The 17,541-nt window shown below is 44.6% G+C and overlaps 1 protein-coding gene and 1 long non-coding RNA gene across 28 annotated transcripts in view; one reads left to right on the top strand and one right to left on the bottom strand.

Annotated features, from left to right (window-relative positions):
- celf2 (cugbp, Elav-like family member 2) overlaps positions 1-17,541 on the bottom strand; it is a 294,221-nt gene that overhangs the window by 210,258 nt on the left and 66,422 nt on the right. For 5 of the 27 annotated variants that reach the window (XM_017302942.2, XM_017302945.2, XM_081603736.1 and 2 more), the window contains exon 1: positions 9,527-9,722. The exons of 1 other annotated variant lie outside the window; for it this stretch is intronic. In XM_017302942.2, the coding sequence (XP_017158431.2) occupies positions 9,527-9,579 (53 nt within the window). In that variant the 5' untranslated portion in view covers positions 9,580-9,722. Of the gene's footprint in view, positions 1-9,526; positions 9,725-17,541 lie in introns of those variants that run through there. 21 more of the 27 variants (XM_008401596.3, XM_008401598.3, XM_081603739.1 and 18 more) reach the window with 8 other exon arrangements.
- On the top strand, positions 9,871-12,978 carry LOC145550136 (uncharacterized). Its single transcript, XR_014085994.1, has 2 exons — positions 9,871-10,768; positions 11,405-12,978. It is a non-coding gene; the product is annotated as an uncharacterized LOC145550136 (long non-coding RNA).

Raw genomic sequence — 17,541 nt, 5'->3', positions numbered from 1 at the left:
TACATTTTAATGATGTAATTTTTAAATATTAAATTTGATCAGTTTGCATTTGAGTCGCCTTTTTACCAAATACCTTTAACATGATATAATTTTAGATCCTGGGGTTTTTAGTCGTCATTAATTGTAATTTATTGTGACAATAAGTCAAATCTGCAGCACCGAGACATTAAACCGTCGTCCGGCCTGACCGGCCGGGTCCAGCTGCCCTGCCGTTGGAGCCGGTCTCCGGCGGCCAGAGGATGTTGGACAGTGATCATCCACCATGACTCTGAGTTTCCGCTGCGCCGGGACGTGCTGACGGACGCCTCCTGGGACTCCTGTCCAATTACGGCTCAAAATGAGCCGAAGGAGCGTGGAGATTGGGCTGGAGCACAAAGGTGATGAGGAGGGAGGCGGCGGGGCTGGAGACGGGGAGATGAGTAGCTCTCCACGTTAATGTGTCGGGGTGGTGGGGGACCGACTCCACCCTCAGGCCGCCATTAAGCGCCAAAAGGTTGTAATGATGTCGGGTCCGGCAGGCGCTGCTGCAGCAGGTTAACCGAGCATGACACCATTACCCTGATCCCATAACTAAGCTGAGAATTTCAGGTTACAATCCAAATTTCATCCTCATCACATGAAAAAGTGACAAACGGAGAGATTTCAGCGAAGGTCTTAATAGACGCCGTTGCTCCGAGGGATTTCATTTAAAATGTCATATTTGGACGACTCCACTCTGGGAGCCGTTACGCAGAAATGTGTTCGTCTATAAAAGAGCTCTTCTGTGTGTGATTGCCATTTAATAGCCGGCCATACGTTCACGCTTCCTGAAACACCCAAACGCCGCGTGGCAGCGCACAGGAAATGATGTCATTATGCTGCTGCTGGTCAGCTCAGAACCAGCAGAGATCATCACAATGTGTCTGATTTCACCAAACCGGAGGGAGAAAATACGATCTGAAGATATTTACATTTACAAAAACACGAGAAACGTGAAAACCAGCTGAGATCTGGCAGGAACTAACATCAATGGCCTAGTTAAAACCTTAAAGGTGGTGGGCTAGAAGATTAAAGATCATGGGCTGATCAGAACCAGTCAGAACTTCACAGACCTGAACCCAGCAGAAAGACTCCACTGATGAAGGAAAATCAGCTGCAATGATGGAAACTTTCATGAAATGAAACAAAAGCAGCTGCTGTGGAGCAGCAGGTCTGAATCTGATCAGTTTATCAGGATGTAGATAAACCTGAGCTGGTGTTGATGTTTGTCTTCAAAGTTTTATTATTACACATAAATAAATATATGAGCATTTTGGTGCAGGTAGAAACATCTAGTGTAAATTTATTATTGGCAGAAAATGTTTGACATTTAACATTCTGGATTGTTTAAAAATATTTTTACTCTCCTTTATAAAGTCAAAATATACAAAATGAATATGTTTAATGTGTCAAAGAAGGTAAAACATAAATATAAATGTAATCTAACTAATTAGGCTAATAAAAAGTCTGAAATCAGCTTAAAATATAAATAAAAATATTTAAATTGTTGAGGTTCAACAGAATTTTAGCTAAAAAAAATACAAAACTAAGAATCTTGTTTAATATTTTAAACAAGATTCATTTACATTTAAAAAAAAGGAAATCATCCTTTTAAAAATGCTCATAGAAACAGATTTATTGAAATGTTTGTGAGCTTTAGCATATTAGCGCCTCATGATGAAGTTTGTTTTCCAGGCAGGTTTTTCTGATAAATCCCAGCCTGATGCTTCCATTAGATCCATATTTATTCACATAAACATCGACTTATTTCCTCTTTTCCTTTTAATTCAGTTTTAGTCAGACATGATTCCAAAATAAGTTCTCAAATGTTTCCTCGGAGTGAAAAAAACCCCACAAAAGACATCCTGACATGAAAGCAATTTCATTTCAAAGATGGAGAGTTGTAGTACAAGATATGAGTATCAGTGGCAATCCAAAAATAACCTGCTATCAGGTGAATCCTCTCAATGACAAAGTGGCACAGACAAGTGCTCTTCTGCCTCCTGACACAAAGAAAACACGGCAGACGAACATGTTTAAAGTTTTCCTCTGGCAGGCAGCGGGGGCTTTCAGCGGCCCGTAACCACAGCAACAGCAACCCGCGCCGCATCACACAGGAAAACATGCCTTTGTTTAAAACAGATGCTTTCGCCGAGAAGGCAACATTTGGACAGAAGTGGCTCAAATTGGAATCAAACATCAGGTATTTATTATAAAACTGATCCACTTTAAGTCCAACCTGTACAAAATATACATCAAGTTTAGTTAAACGTTTCATAATCTGGTTTTGGTTTGGGCCGTTTAAACGTCTCGATCTGAGCTGAACATTTCAGCTGATTAAGGTTTAAATGTTTTTAAAATGATGAATCAGTTCAAGTGTTTCTGAGCTGGAGACGATCCGAGGTGGAATGTCCCTTTATTCATCATCCTTAGTGTCGTCGTTTGATGTTTATCCAGATTTTAGTAACTGAATCCAGGTGAAGCAGAGGTGAGGCTTCAATACAACGATATAAAATAATAAAAGATGACAATTAGAGACGTTTCCAAACTGAGAGTCCAGCTCAGCTAATCACTTTGTTCTGTGTCCATGTTGTTTCTGTCCTCCTGTCTGGTTTTAAAAACTCGTTTGAACAAATAAAATAAAGAAAAATCAACGAGTAACCATGACGACACAGAAACGAGCTGCAGCTTTTACGTCCTTATTTCGGCTGATGATTCTGAATTTCCTGGAAATCCAACCAGAAACGGTGAAAATCTGCAGTGACAGAGATGTTGACCACATGATGTGGAGGTGAAGCAGAACGGCCACCAAACGCTCAAGTCCTGCAGGATTCCAGGTTTCACAGCTGGAAAAACATGGCCGCCCGCTCAGGTTACGTCACCGAGTTTCTGAAGAAACGCTTGTAGGATCATGAGTGGCAGATGACAGCAGTATGTTATGCGTTGCCGGGGAAACGAGGCCTGATGAAGAAAGGCTGGAGAGAAAAAACAAAACTCAAAACGCCAACTACAGCCACGCTAAAAGTAAGTACACCCCGTCAGCCTGCAGGTTTAGAAACAAAGTCACAACGCTCATTATTTAACACCCCACTTGGAATAGACCGATTCTGATGAAGCCTCCACAGGCCCACAGCCTCAGGCGTCCGCCGCCGTGCTTCACAGCTGACATCCGGATGGTTTATGTTTCTGTCCAGCTTTGATCTACAGTAACTTGTTTTAGATTCTTTTTTTCTCACGGTTTGTGTTGAAACATCGACTAACGGGGAAATGATGGTCCGTCTTCACCACAGCAGACCAGGTGGTAGCCATGGCAACAGACGAAACCCTAATCTGTTGACCTTTACTGGACCATCACTGGTTATACTGGAACTCCTCCGCCTGACGCTGGAACCTTCAATATCAATCAATCAATTCAGAAACAAGGCAGTTCGAAGAGCTTTAAATCATAAAAGGAACCAAAATCAATTTCAACCAACTGGAAGCTGAAGGCTCATCCACTGGCTTCAGCCAAAACGTTTCACCTCAAATCAGGAGCTCAATGCAAAGCTTCCCATTGGTTCTGCCGGCAGCGCTCTGATCCAACTTAAACATGAGGCACGAACAATAAGGCTGCAGCTAATGAAGGTGAAGAGCTCCGGCTAAATCAGACGGCAGTGATTCTGGAAAACAAGCAAACCTGATGGGAATAAATTAATCAGACAAGATGAAACCTGAAGAGATTTTAGGGTTTTTTAACAGTGGTAGATGTTGTCCTCTGCGTTGTGGCGTGTGCAGAGCGCCCCCTGGCTGCAGTCTGCAGAGGTTTTCCTTCAGTCCACACACTGGCCCAAAACAAAGATGGCCGAAAAGGATCAGAGGGATTCAAACTATTTCTGAAAGTAAAAAGGATTTCAATGAGAACTGAACAGTTTCTTTTCCCCGCATGGATGAAAACTTTGCTTCAGTTTAATCGTGTTCAGCTTTCTGGATATTCTTTATCAAATCAGTGATCAATTAATTGAAAATTAAGTTTGTAAATTATTGAAAGTGTAGCTGCTGGTCACCAATTCCTGGATTTTCTGAGGAAGTTATTAATGGAAAATCTGGTTATTTGCAGATTTTTTTTGTAGATCACATTTTAAAATATTCCAAATAAAATGCAGCTTGGACCAACGCTAGCTGACCTGCTATTGGCTGCCGCTCATCTATCTGAACCGTGATTGGCTGACGCCGTTAGCTTGTAACTGAGCCAAAATGGCCTCCACTGTGTGTATTGATGCACATTCAGGTACGTTAGAACTAATACAGGCAGTTATCAACGTTTTAAAGGAAGATTTTAGATATTAATAGTTTGTGATTCCTAAATGATTTCAACTACTGAAAAAATATTTTCTATGTTCTTTCAATGCATCAGAACTGAAACGTTTTAGCTTAACAGCCAATCAGCAGCGCATTTTTCCTCTAATGCAAATATTCCTTAGTTGTTGAATTATAACTAAATTAATTCAGGTTTTTTGGTGTTAAAAAGGAAATCAGATCTTAAACTTAAATATTATGACTGATTACATTTTTTGTATTATTTAAATGATAACTTTGATCATTTATGTGTTGCCCCCTGCTGGGCGTAACACAGAATGCAGGTTTCACTTGAAGAGAAGCTGCGATTCTCTTCCTGTCACGTCTTTGGTTCTTCAGGTTCTGGACTTTCAGTTCCAGCAGGAAGAGTTTTAATCATCTGAAAGCAGATCTTTGAAGGATTTAGCAGCACCTGGGCTGCAGATACAAGACGCTAACTTTGAGGTCAAACTGTGGAAATGCAGACATGTTTCTTCTGCTGATTGTGATTTTGTTATTTAAACTGGAAGCTTGAGAACATGAGCGGTTCTGCAGCGGCGGCTTAACGGGGGTTTCTCTGCACAACCAGCTGGGTCTGGAGAGAATCAGCTCAGTCTATTACATCACACAAATATTCCTGCTAGAAGGACTCCACCCTGCAGCGCTGTTCCACTTTCAGCAGCATGTGCATCTATTTAATGGAGAGCAGTAAAAAAAGACACCAAGTCCAGGCTAACTCCTGCTCCCCAACATGGAGGCGTTTCTACCTGGAACCTGTCGGCTCCACTTCCTGTTCCGCCTCGTCCTGCTCAGACGTAAACCCAGACGTTTCTGATCCCCCCGTTGTTTCCTCTCTTTCGGGTCGCAGTCTGCATGGCAACACGCGCAGCGCGACACGTCCGTCACCCAGAGAGGAGCGAGGCGGGCGGAGCGGAGCGAGGCGAGGCGGGCGGAGCGAGGCGCCGCTCACAGGCCTCCCATCATCCATCAGCTCTCTGATGACGCTCATTTAGTTCTGCATCTGAATGTTCAGAAAACGTCTCGGTGCAGGACGATACAAAACCAGCTTCGCACTGCAGAGGTTTTTACATTGAAACTAACAAAAAGCAGCAGCATATGAGGAAGAGACAGCGATGAGGTAGAGTTTGTGCTGCTCAGCCTCGCTCTGACCTGTGACCCCTGCCAAACACTCACTACGATGCTTCAGCCCGTTTCTTTCTGGTTTTTGGCTCCAGCATCCATCACTCACTCACTCACACAAAGAGATTATTCCCCCTCTTTTCTTTTCCCCGGGCAGACAGCCAGGCTTTCGCTTCCTCTCCATCCTCATCCCCATTTCTCAACTCCATTTGGTCGCAAAGAAGATTTTTTCAGTCAAAGAAGATTCATGTTCCCACCTTTTGGTCAGATCTGCGTGAAGACGATTGCAGTGAGGAGCTGAGAATAAAATAAAAAGAGGAGGAGGAAGAAATCTGCACTTGTGTCTGTTAAGCCAAGCGACATAAAGCGGGTTGGTTGGTCGCTGGGGGAGACACTCAGGTTCAGAGCTGCCTCGTGCAATACCTCTGAGAACCAGACTATAACAAAGTAAAGCACTAAAACACAGCCGGAGGGAGTGATTAGTGCGAACGTGTGTGTGTTTGTGTGTACAGCGGAGTGTGAGGGAGCCACGCTCCAGGCGGTGCATTATTAAACAGATTTGTCACTTTGGACTGGCGGCGTTAGGAACGCTCCACGAACCTCCAGTGGAAGATCTGGGGAGAAAGTAACGCTGGGAAATAACTGAAAATGAGATGGAGATGAAAAAAAAAAACAGGTGGAAAAATGGTGATAAAGAGAGAGAGGGGGGTGGAAACGCAGGGGGGCAGGTAGGGGGGGCAGCAGGGGGCCACAGCAACAGTTACATTTCTGGAGGTTTTTCTACTTGGAAGAGGAAGTTTGGTGGGTCAAAGGTTATTAACATATTAAAATATATGCATACATGTGACCAACACCCCAGGTGGGGGGCTGGTCGTTTTAGTAATAAAAAAAAATGAAAGCAAATTATAGATAAATAGTGGAAAAGATACATTTATATGGAATAAACTGGATTGTAATGATGATACTGAGGCGCAAAACTAAAAGCAAAACTTTAGGAGCTTTTCTGCAAGATGGAAATTATTTTAAAACATTTCAATCAATTAATAAATATTAAAATTAAAGGGGGCATAAAGATTATTCTGTGAAAAGACGGATTGTTTACATTAATGTCTAAAAAACTGAATGAATAAGTACAATTAATAAAAATGTTTAAATAAAGTAAATGAAACTGTGCAGTGGGGGCCTTTGAGCCCGCGGCCCCCAGCAGTTGGTTACGGCTCTGGGAGACATGAAGGCCAGAAACCACACAGAGAGGAAGACAATAAAAGCTGCAAGCAGAGAAATCAAATGATGAAAACAGAAAAACAACAAAAAACAATTAACATCTTCACAAAAGATTAATTTTCACTAATCAACCCGACTCCGAGGGCAGCCATTAAACACAGTTTAAGGCCTGAATTAAAGCACTTAATGTTGACTTGTGTCCTCACAACATGAGCAACACCTTGACACCCACACACACACACACACACACGCACACACACCCACACACACGCAGCGCTGAGTGTGTTACAGTTGTGTTAAAAATCCCTGCGGCTGCTGTTGACTGAGAAAAATAAAGAAATAAATAAAAATGCAGTTTCTGCATCTGCAGCGACAGGAAACAACACTTGTTTTAGTCAGAAATAACATTAAAGAGACAGAAAATGTCCCCCATCTGTGTGTGTGTGTGTGTGTGTGTGTGTGATCTGAAAGCCTGCGGAGGGCAATCTCACTTTTGGAGGAAATCAAACCAAACTAACGCTGGAACAGGCAGCGAACGCAGACAAGAGGACGAGAACAAAGAGTCCGAGAACACAGAAACCTCTCACACACACACACACGCACACACACACACACACACACACACACACACACACACACACACACACACACACACACACACACACACACACACACACACACACACACACGCTGTGCAGACTGGGAAACCTGCGAACGCAGCGCTGTGGCGGAGACGGGAATATTTCTGTTTATTCACACCTGAAGCAGACGAGCTGAAACGCAGAAACCCTCCAGGATGCAGATCAGAAAATCTCAAAACTATTTTTACTTTTTAAAATAATTTATCGTTTGTACTTTAAAATAATATTCCTGTTGGGACCGTTAAGAGTTTTGGCGTCTACGTTTCCCGTCTGAGCTGTGAAATCATCTCTGACTCTGAGTTCGGAGGAGATCAGAACCCTTTTCTCCGTCGGGCCGACCTGTCCGCCTCCGTCACTCAGACGCTCAATGCCGGATTGTTCTTCCGCCGCTACAAAGGCTGGCCTGACGGCAAGCGGCTGACGAACACGCCTCCCGTGTTGGACTGACGCCTACGGGCCGAACCCAGCGGCTCAGGAGGCAAACAACTAAAGCTGTGGATGATTCAGGAATCGAACATGGAGGACGACACCAACCGGGTTATGATCTACCAACCCAAAAACACGACAGAAATAGCTCATCACATGACTGAACTTCATCATCATCCCTTCCTGCGTCAAATTCTGATGCAGGCAGCGTCAGCCGGGGCTGGAGGTGTGGAGGACAGGCTGTCCTCGCCTCCCTGGACCGGAACCGACCCAACCAGGAGCAGCAGGAGGTTTAAAGACGTCCGGCTGAAAATTTGAGTCAAAATAAACTCAGATTTCACTGGAGCTGAACTAAAAACTGACCCTGAGAATCCAGAGATAAACCTGGGACACACACACACACACACACACACACACACACACACACACACACACACACACACACACACACACACACACACACACACACACACACACACACACACACACACAGCCGTGTTTTCATAGGGACCTAATGTTGACTTCCATCCAGCATGGTGGGGTCAAAGTTCAAGCCCCAGCCGTGTGCACTGTCCATTCAGAGTGGAGCAGCAGGAGGCGGTGTGTGTGTGTGTGTGTGTGTGTGTGTGTGTGTGTGTGTGTGTGTGCGTGCAGGAATGTGGAGTTCATATTCGCCCGTTTCTCCTGACTGAGGAAGAGGAGCAGACACGCCCTGCTGATCTTCCTCCCATCATGGACGTCAGATAACGGTTCCTGGTTCTGGATGCCACCATGTTGGCGTTGGGATCAGAAACTGTTCCTGAGCGTCGACCTGCGGCGAGCGATTAAAGCGCAGCGCCTTCAGAGCGGCGGAGGGAAACGAGTCAGATCTGGACTCAAACCTCCGGCTCCTCGCTCACCTTCCACCTGTTGACGCCTGAATCTGATCATCAATCAGTGATTATCCAGGAGTTCGAGGTCGGATGTTTGGGAATGACATCACAACCTCCCTGTTCTCCCCTCAGACTCGCTTCTATTGTGGATTGGAGGATGATGATGGTGGGATGACAAAAGAGGAGAGGAAGCGTTGAAGGAGTAATGGGAGGGTCTTTGGGGGTTCGTTCTCTCTCCCCCCCGCTGAGCGAGTCGGGGGAAAATGACTTATTTATCAAACGGGCTGAAATATTCAGACGGCCGTTTTTAAATTCATAGGCTGAGATGCTTAATGACGGCGGCAGCTGCATCACTTTGACTTTAATAGCTGTTTGACAGACATGTTTCACCTTTGACCTCATGCATTTCACAGAGGATCAGCTCTGTTCTGGGGTGTGTGTGTGTGTGTGTGTGTGTGTGTGTGTGTGTGTGTTGGACTAAACGCTGGAGATGAGATGTAATGTTGTTCAGCAGCAGCCGCTGCTGCAGGCAGCCATGAGGAAATGTTTCAGGGCAAATTCCTGGAGGGGCGGATTGTTTCTGGGAGCGCGATGGGGGGGAAGGGGGGGCAGAGAGGGAATGGGGGGGGGGCGGGGGGCACTGCTGCTGTTCCCACTTTTAGGCTGAAATGGGAGAAGTTTGGGAACGATGGAGGTGAGGGTTAATGAGATGGACAGAGCGGAATGCAGCGCAAACCGTGCGTAATTACGCAGCGCAGCCGCGACTTCGCCGCCTGCGCCCCGCGTCCCACCCTTCATTCCTCGGAGCGCCGCGCCGCGCTTCCCGCTGCCACCGCGCGGCGCGGCGCTCCGCTCCGCGGCTGCGGTGTGGAGAGACTCCCGGCCGCTTACCTTAACACGTTCCAGCTTTTCAGAGGGTCCAGGTCTGAAATTATAGAAACCATGGTCGGCTGGCGGGGCTGGCAGCACCGGGAGAGGGCGGGAGGAGGAGCAGCAGAAAAACCACCGAAAGAAAAAAGCGGCGCAAAGGCTGTAAAGTCCGTCTGCGAATGACAGAGAAGGAAGGGATGCGAACCGTCCTGGTTGTTCAGAGGGTGATGAGCGCTGTCACCGCTCTCTCTCTCTTTGCTCTCCCTCTCTCTCTCTCTCTCTCTCTCTCTCCGCCCCCTCCTGATCCCAGCCTGCGCGCAGCAGCCGCGGCTCGGAGCTTCCTCTGCTCCGTCCTCCAGAAGCTGGCAGCCGCTGCAGGAAACGCAGCCGTGCACTGCAGCCCTGCAGCGGCATCAGTCCGATGTTCCAGAATGGAACCAGAAAACTGTTTCTGTCCCGTTTGGTTTTCTGTTGCTTCGGTTCGGGTCGCGCTATGAACGAGCAAACGGATCTTCCGCTCCGTTCACTAACTAAACGTTCCCATTTCAAACCTTGTAGCCTGTTCTAATCGGTTTCATTGCAAAATATGAAACTAAAACACATTTTTCGAGGAAAACTAGAACTACGTTTAGTTTTTATATGACCAACAGAGGCGGTTCCTGTGTGAATGCTGCCCTGGGCGGATATCGGCCCCCCGTTGTGTTTCCAGATGGTTTTAATAATCTCAGACTTTCTTATAAATCCCTGAAGAATATTTCAGTATTTGCTTTAGATACCATAATAATATAAAGAAACTATAAAATGCTGATTTCTTCATAAATCTGAAACATTGTTGATTAATCTTTTAGATTTGTAGCTAAAGTGGACCAAGTGAAAAAAACGACTATTGCAGTAGATGACCCATCATTGACTGAATATATGTAAATATTATAAATATGAATAGCTTAAAAATGTTTCTGCTTGAAAAATCAAAAAATATTTACAATTTTGAAAAAGTTTGACCAGAAAAAGCAGGAATTTCTATTCTGAGCTCAGAATAAAATCAGAATTGTTACCATATGACATCGTGGGGATGAAGCCGCTCCTAAACGGTAAGCTAAATCTTTTTTTCTATTATTTATCATTTGGTAATTTTTGAGTTATGATCCATTTGGCCTCCAGCAGCAGACAGACGAACCCATCAGGATTTCGTCTGGCTGAACCGATTCCTGAAACCAGGCGAATCGATCGATCGATTGATATCGTCTCCATATGACATGAAAGGTTTTTTCCATCTTTGTGTGTAAATGATGATTCTGCAGGTTTCTGGCAGCTCTTTTGTGGATTCATGTGTTTTTATGATAATTTAGATAATATTTGGTTCCATTTTAATAAAGTTTTTAGACATCGTGACTCCAGTTAAACAAAAAGTTGAGACTTTCTGTATCAATTTCTAGTTTTCTTTAAATTCTGATCAGCCAATTTGGATTTTTGTATTGGAAAAATTAGAACACAAAAGCAAAAATAAACATTTGTAACCAATAGAACGAAATAAATGACACACGTCCATTAACTTTGTGTAATATCTAACCAACTGATATGCTGATGCATTGATGGACCCAAAATGTTTCAGTTTTGCTGCATTTAGTGGGGAAAAAAAAACGATCCAGCAAATTAACATCCTACCTTCTCAAATTATTTCCTCGCTGCAAAGCAATTATATTTATATATATAATTATATTTTTCTCAAAAGCTTAGTTGAGCTGAAAATGACAGAAGCGTCAGAGTGACCACACTGAGCCGAGTCCTGCAGAGCCGTCAGCGCTCACTTCCTGTCTGACACCGCCACATCCTGTTGATAACCGCCTCTCTCTCTCTCTCTCTCTCTCGCTCTCTCTCTCTCTCTCCTCGACGTGGCAGCAGATGCATCATCTCTGCTGAAGAATGACAAGCCAACAGCCAAGTCCCACCTTCTCTCCGCTTCGCTCTTTGGGGAAAGAGGAAAAGTGTCTGTTTCTCATAATCGTTGGATTGTTGGAAAACTGCTGCAGTTTGTTGAAATTAAAGATCAACAATCTGAAGTTTATCAGTAAGAAATGATGTTTTTTTATGGAAACGATGAGCTCAGAGGTCATTCATGGGCCAGGAAAGGAGCTGAGAATTTGAGCTCAGCGTTGTTTGCTGGAGACGCAACAGTAATCCAACGCTACAGCCCGGCGCTCAGCATCAGCAGCCATCCTGCACGGGCTTTAAATAGACCCGATTGGACATCTGCTTCACAGAGGAGGAGAAGGAGGAGGAAGGCGATGGCTGACAGCATCTCACTCCTTCTCCTCTGTCTGTGCTCAAACAGGAATTGAACGTGCACACACCCACAGATCAATGCGAGCTCAGCTCTCGTCTCTGCAGTTGTGATTTGTGTGTGATAATCTCGACGGCAGGCCTGTCGCTTCCGAGCTGGAGGTGTTGCTGCACACTTACAAGTTAGCAATGCATGAAAATGTCTGTGTGCCTGGAAGAGCCGGCAGGTGAGAGCTCTGAGGGGAAGTTTATTTATAATCCCCACTAATAGAGGAACCTGCTTTCACCTCGCCGTCTGTGGATTTTCCTTCTGTTCTTTTCTTACTTCCTCACTTTATGCATGGATTCTTATTCAACTCGTCTTAAAAGTCCAGAGGTAAGAGCTGAGGAGAAAAAATCTAACTGGTTCGTCTACAAACCTCGGTCTGGGTTCGGTTTGAATGTGAACGCCAAGCGGACCAGAGACCGCTCCAAAAGCAGGAAGTGGACTACAGCGAAGGGCATTCTGGGTAAATACAACCAAGGCTAACATGCTAGCCTAGCGCTAGCAGCAGAAATGGCTCCTGGTCTTTAGCCTAAAGAGAAATCCTCCAACCGCTAAAATCCTCCATCTTGTTTCCATCTGGTGAAGAAGGAAGTTGCTCTCAGTGTGTCGTTTCCTTCAGTGGTTCTTGGTGCAGCGCCCCCACAGGCCAGGAGGGGAACAGGTTGGTTTGACTCAGAGCAGCTGGAGGTGGAGCAGATGATGGAGTTTCATTTCCAACCAAACCGGTTCTACCAGGCTATCGAGGGAAAACATTCTTAAACTTCCTCCCCGTTAGGTTGGACGTGGAAACCTCGTCGTTTCTGGTTTGGGAACCTCAGAGTTTCACTCTTTGCAGATGACATTTTATCGTATCGTTGAGCCGTTAAGCAGAGCTGCGAACTAAATTAAATTCTAAATTAAGATAAATGATTTTATTTTGGAGTCATTTCTGTAAATCTGATGGTGAATCTGAAATATGAACATAAACACCAAAGAGCTGATTCTCACTAAACTCATTACAGCTCAGTTAAAGCTTATTAACCCTTAACCTTAACATCATGTTCTCCATCACTCTGAAACATTTTCTCCAATGTTTTCCATCTTGCATGTCGGAAAAGATCTGAGTGACTAAAATAATCCTGAAATAAAAAATGTATTAAATGTAAAATGTCTTCCTTTGGTAACTTGGAATCCAGTTAAAATCTAAATAAAAACAATAAACAAGACAAAGTGACATGGAGAGATTTAAACAGTCCAGCAGTTTGGAGGCTAAATATCTTTGCAACCACCAGTAGAGGGCGCTTTCACAATAAACTGATTTTATGATTTAGAAAATAAGAAGAAAAAAAAGCTTTTTTTATTTTCACCAGCAATGAAACCAATTTTCCTGTAAACGCTTTAAATCTGCAGCCTGCTGTTTAAAACCACTAAACCAATTATTAAAGATTAAAAGCAGAACACAGTGAGCCGCATTCACCATCACAAAGCCCGACACACACACACACACACACACACACACACACACACACACACACACACACACACACACACACACACACACACACAGCCAAACAATATCAGCATGATAAACACCTTGTACATCCCCCAGTGTCTTTATTTCACTAAATCAGGCACATCTGAGGACAGACCTTGAGGTTTATGTCATCATGCATATGTGATATGTATTTCAATTCTAAACAAAGTCAGTTTATCTTCAAACCTCCCACTGAATACAGATTCTCATTTTACCTCCATCCGTTTAGAAAGCTGCTGCTGGAGATGAGAGGAAGGAGCAAAACAGGCGCGGAGAGGATGTGGATGAAATGAGTATGGAGGGATTATTTCATAAACGACAGAATTTTCTTTTCTTTGTAAGTCATTTGATCCTGTCAAATATGCCTAAAGCCATTCGCCCCCGCGCTCATTGTCTGAAAAACGCTGCGTTTAGGAGAATCGCTCCGGTTTCAAACAATGAGCCCAACAGCTGGCTGAGCAAAGGGAAGATGAGATTTAAGAGGCAGAAACGCCCAGGAGGGCCGGAAGGCCAGGCGGTCGGTCAGTTGGTTGTTCTGTTGGTTGGTTGGTTTGTTGGTTGGTTGGTTTGTTGTTCGTTAGGTTGGTTGGTTGTTCGTTTGGTTGGATGGTTGTTCAGTTGGATGGCTGTTCGTTAGGTTGGTTGGTTGTTCGTTTGGTTGGATGGTTGTTCAGTTGGTTGGTTGTTCGTTTGGTTGGATGGTTGTTCAGTTGGTTGGTTGTTCGTTTGGTTGGATGTTGTTCAGTTGGTTGGTTGTTCGTTTGGTTGGATGGTTGTTCTGTTGGTTGGTTGGTTGTTCTGTTGGTTGGTTGGTGGTTCTGTTGGTTGGTTGTTCTGTTGGTTGGTTGGTTTGTTCGTTAGGTTGGATGGTTGTTCTGTTGGTTGGTTGTTCGTTTGGTTGGATGGTTGTTCTGTTGGTTGGTTGTTCGTTTGGTTGGATGGTTGTTCTGTTGGTTGGTTGTTCGTTTGGTTGGATGGTTGTTCTGTTGGTTGGTTGGTTGTTCTGTTGGTTGGTTGTTCTGTTGGTTGGTTGTTCTGTTGGTTGGTTGGTTGTTCTGTTGGTTGGTTGGTTGTTCTGTTGGTTGGTTGGTTGTTCTGTTGGTTGGTTGTTCTGTTGGTTGGTTGGTTGTTCTGTTGGTTGGTTGTTCTGTTGGTTGGTTGTTCTGTTGGTTGGTTGGTTGTTCTGTTGGTTGGTTGGTTGTTCTGTTGGTTGGTTGTTCTGTTGGTTGGTTGGTTGTTCTGTTGGTTGTTCTGTTGGTTGGTTGTTCTGTTGGTTGGTTGTTCTGTTGGTTGGTTGGTTGTTCTGTTGGTTGGTTGGTTGTTCTGTTGGTTGGTTGGTTGTTCTGTTGGTTGGTTGTTCTGTTGGTTGGTTGGTTGTTCTGTTGGTTGGTTGTTCTGTTGGTTGGTTGTTCTGTTGGTTGGTTGGTTGTTCTGTTGGTTGGTTGTTCTGTTGGTTGGTTGTTCGTTAGGTTGGTTGGTTGGTTGTTCGTTTGGTTGGTTGGTGGTTCTGTTGGTTGTTTGGTGGTTCTGTTGGTTGTTTGGTGGTTCTGTTGGTTGTTGGTCACCTGGTCCGCCGCAGTCTGATGGCCTTCATTCGTCTCCAGCCGACGTCGATGCAGCCAAAACTCTCCGTTCTCATCTGGACACTCAACAAATCCACAAATCATCTCCATTCAAACCAGAAACTGATTTAAACTTTCTGATGGTTTAATTTTAGTCTTCTTTATCATGAAATAAAATCTATTTATACCTTTTGTACCTAAAACTCAGACATGTTTTAGCTTTTGGTCATTGTATTTCAGCCAATCATTAGTTGATATGTCCTCAATATTAACTTTATGTCTGGAAATACATCTTATCCAACTTTTACTGGATCCAACTGTGTTTTTTAAAGGTCTACATTCACAACAACTTATTTTATTTCAGTAAATTTATTTAAAAAGTTAAATTAATATTTTAGCTTTGCTAAATACAAAATGGTCTATTTCAAGTCTTTTTCTCTTCATTTCGATAACTACAGTTCCTAGGCAGAAAATCTCAAAAACTTGTTGCTTTTTGTTTACATCCCAGCATAAAAATGGAAAGTTGAGTGGAAGGAAAACGTCTGGCCATCAGAGGATTGTGAAAAGAAGTTCTGAAGAGCCACATGTGGACTGACGAGACGAAGCTAAAACTGTTCCCAATGTGTGTCCCTTTAAATCTGAACATGGCAGCTGCAGTCAAACGTGGCGGTGGCAGCATAATGATGAGGGCTGCTGATGGAACCAGAACTAACAACGATCTAACTGGTTCAAAGTCCTAGTCAAAGTCCAGATGTAATCCAGGCAAGAAAACCAGTTGGAACTTTTTGGTTTTAAAATCTGAGCGATGACTTCCTGTTCTGACTTTTGTTTTTTTTTATTAGTGACCAAAACATGAAACTCGGTTTCATGGTGTGAAGAAATCAGTGTGGGCTGTTTCCTGAGAGAGAGAGTGTGTGTGTGTTCAGAGTGTGTGTGTGTGTTCAGAGTGTGTGTGTGTGTGTGTTCAGAGTGTGTGTGTGTGTGTGTTCAGAGTGTGTGTTCAGAGTGTGTGTGTGTGTGTTCAGAGTGTGTGTGTGTGTTCAGAGTGTGTGTGTGTGTTCAGAGTGTGTGTGTGTTCAGAGTGTGTGTGTGTGTGTTCAGAGTGTGTGTGTGTGTGTTCAGAGTGTGTGTGTTCAGAGTGTGTGTTCAGAGTGTGTGTGTGTGTGTTCAGAGTGTGTGTGTGTGTGTTCAGAGTGTGTGTGTTCAGTGTGTGTGTTCAGAGTGTGTGTGTGTGTTCAGAGTGTGTGTGTGTGTGTGTGTGTGTGTTCAGAGTGTGTGTGTGTGTGTGTTCAGAGTGTGTGTGTGTGTGTGTGTTCAGAGTGTGTGTGTGTGTGTGTGTGCGCGTGTGTGTGTTCAGAGTGTGTGTGTGTGTGTGTGCGCGTGTGTGTGTGTGTGTGTGTTCAGAGTGTGTGTGTGTGTGTGTGTGTGTGTTCAGAGTGTGTGTGTGTGTGTGTGTGTTCAGAGTGTGTGTGTGTGTGTGTGTGTTCAGAGTGTGTGTGTGTGTGTGTGCGCGTGTGTGTGTTCAGAGTGTGTGTGTGTGTGTGCGCGTGTGTGTGTGTGTGTGTTCAGAGTGTGTGTGTGTGTGTTCAGAGTGTGTGTGTGTGTGTTCAGAGTGTGTGCGTGTGTGTGTGTGTGTTCAGAGTGTGTGTGTGTGTGTTCAGAGTGTGTGTGTGTGTGTTCAGAGTGTGTGTGTGTGTGTGTTCAGAGTGTGTGTGTGCGTGTGTGTGTGTTCAGAGTGTGTGTGTGTGTGTGCGCGCGTGTGTGTGTGTTCAGAGTGTGTGTGTGTGTGTTCAGAGTGTGTGTGTGTGTGTTCAGAGTGTGTGTGTGTGTGTGTGTTCAGAGTGTGTGTGTGCGTGTGTGTGTGTTCAGAGTGTGTGTGTGTGTTCAGAGTGTGTGCGTGTGTGTGTGTGTGTTCAGAGTGTGTGTGTGTGTTCAGAGTGTGTGTGTGTGTGTGTGTGTGTTCAGAGTGTGTGTGTGTGTGTTCCTGAGGTGTTTTCAGGTGAACTGAGTCATGCAGACAGAAAAAGTCAGAGTTTTTATCTGTGCTTCTCAGTGAACAAACTAAACTTTCCTCCCTTAACAATCAGAAACTAATCAGACCCAAACATCTTCCTCTCCGTCCGTAAAGCGAGTGAAATTATCCTCGGCCTCTCAGCCAAACCTGGCAGCTCCGTCTGCGTGTTTTTTGGGAGCCTGACGAACGGAGCGCTCGGAGCGAACGGGAAGCCGGAGAAACGCTTGGCAGCGAAAAGTCCGAGAGAAAACGCAGAGAATGAGCGATTGAACCGGAGTGGGAGAGCGAGTGGGCTGTGGAGAGAGAAAAGAGGAAGAGGAGGAGGCGGAGGAGGAGGAGGATATATTTAGAGCCGCTCCTAATCAACTTCTCCGTCGGTTTGTGTCTGTGGGGGAGAGAGAGAAGTTCAGCGGTGGAAATCAATATGAGCCCACTCACTGAGAGCAGAGACGGTTCCTACTCTACATCTACTCTTCATCACTTCAGCTGATTCATCAGCAACTTTACACATTACAGCAGAGGGGTCCAAAGAGCGGCCTGCGGGCCGGTGGTGACCCTTGGAATAACTTTGTGTGGCCCCTGATGGAGCCGATGCAAATGTGATTTTTTTCAGGATGAATT

This window comes from Poecilia reticulata, chromosome 23 (genome assembly GCF_904066995.2).
Source record: "Poecilia reticulata chromosome 23, P_reticulata-male-v2, whole genome shotgun sequence".
NCBI classification, from domain to species: domain Eukaryota; kingdom Metazoa; phylum Chordata; class Actinopteri; order Cyprinodontiformes; family Poeciliidae; genus Poecilia; species Poecilia reticulata.
This window is presented reverse-complemented; position numbering and strand designations above follow the sequence as displayed.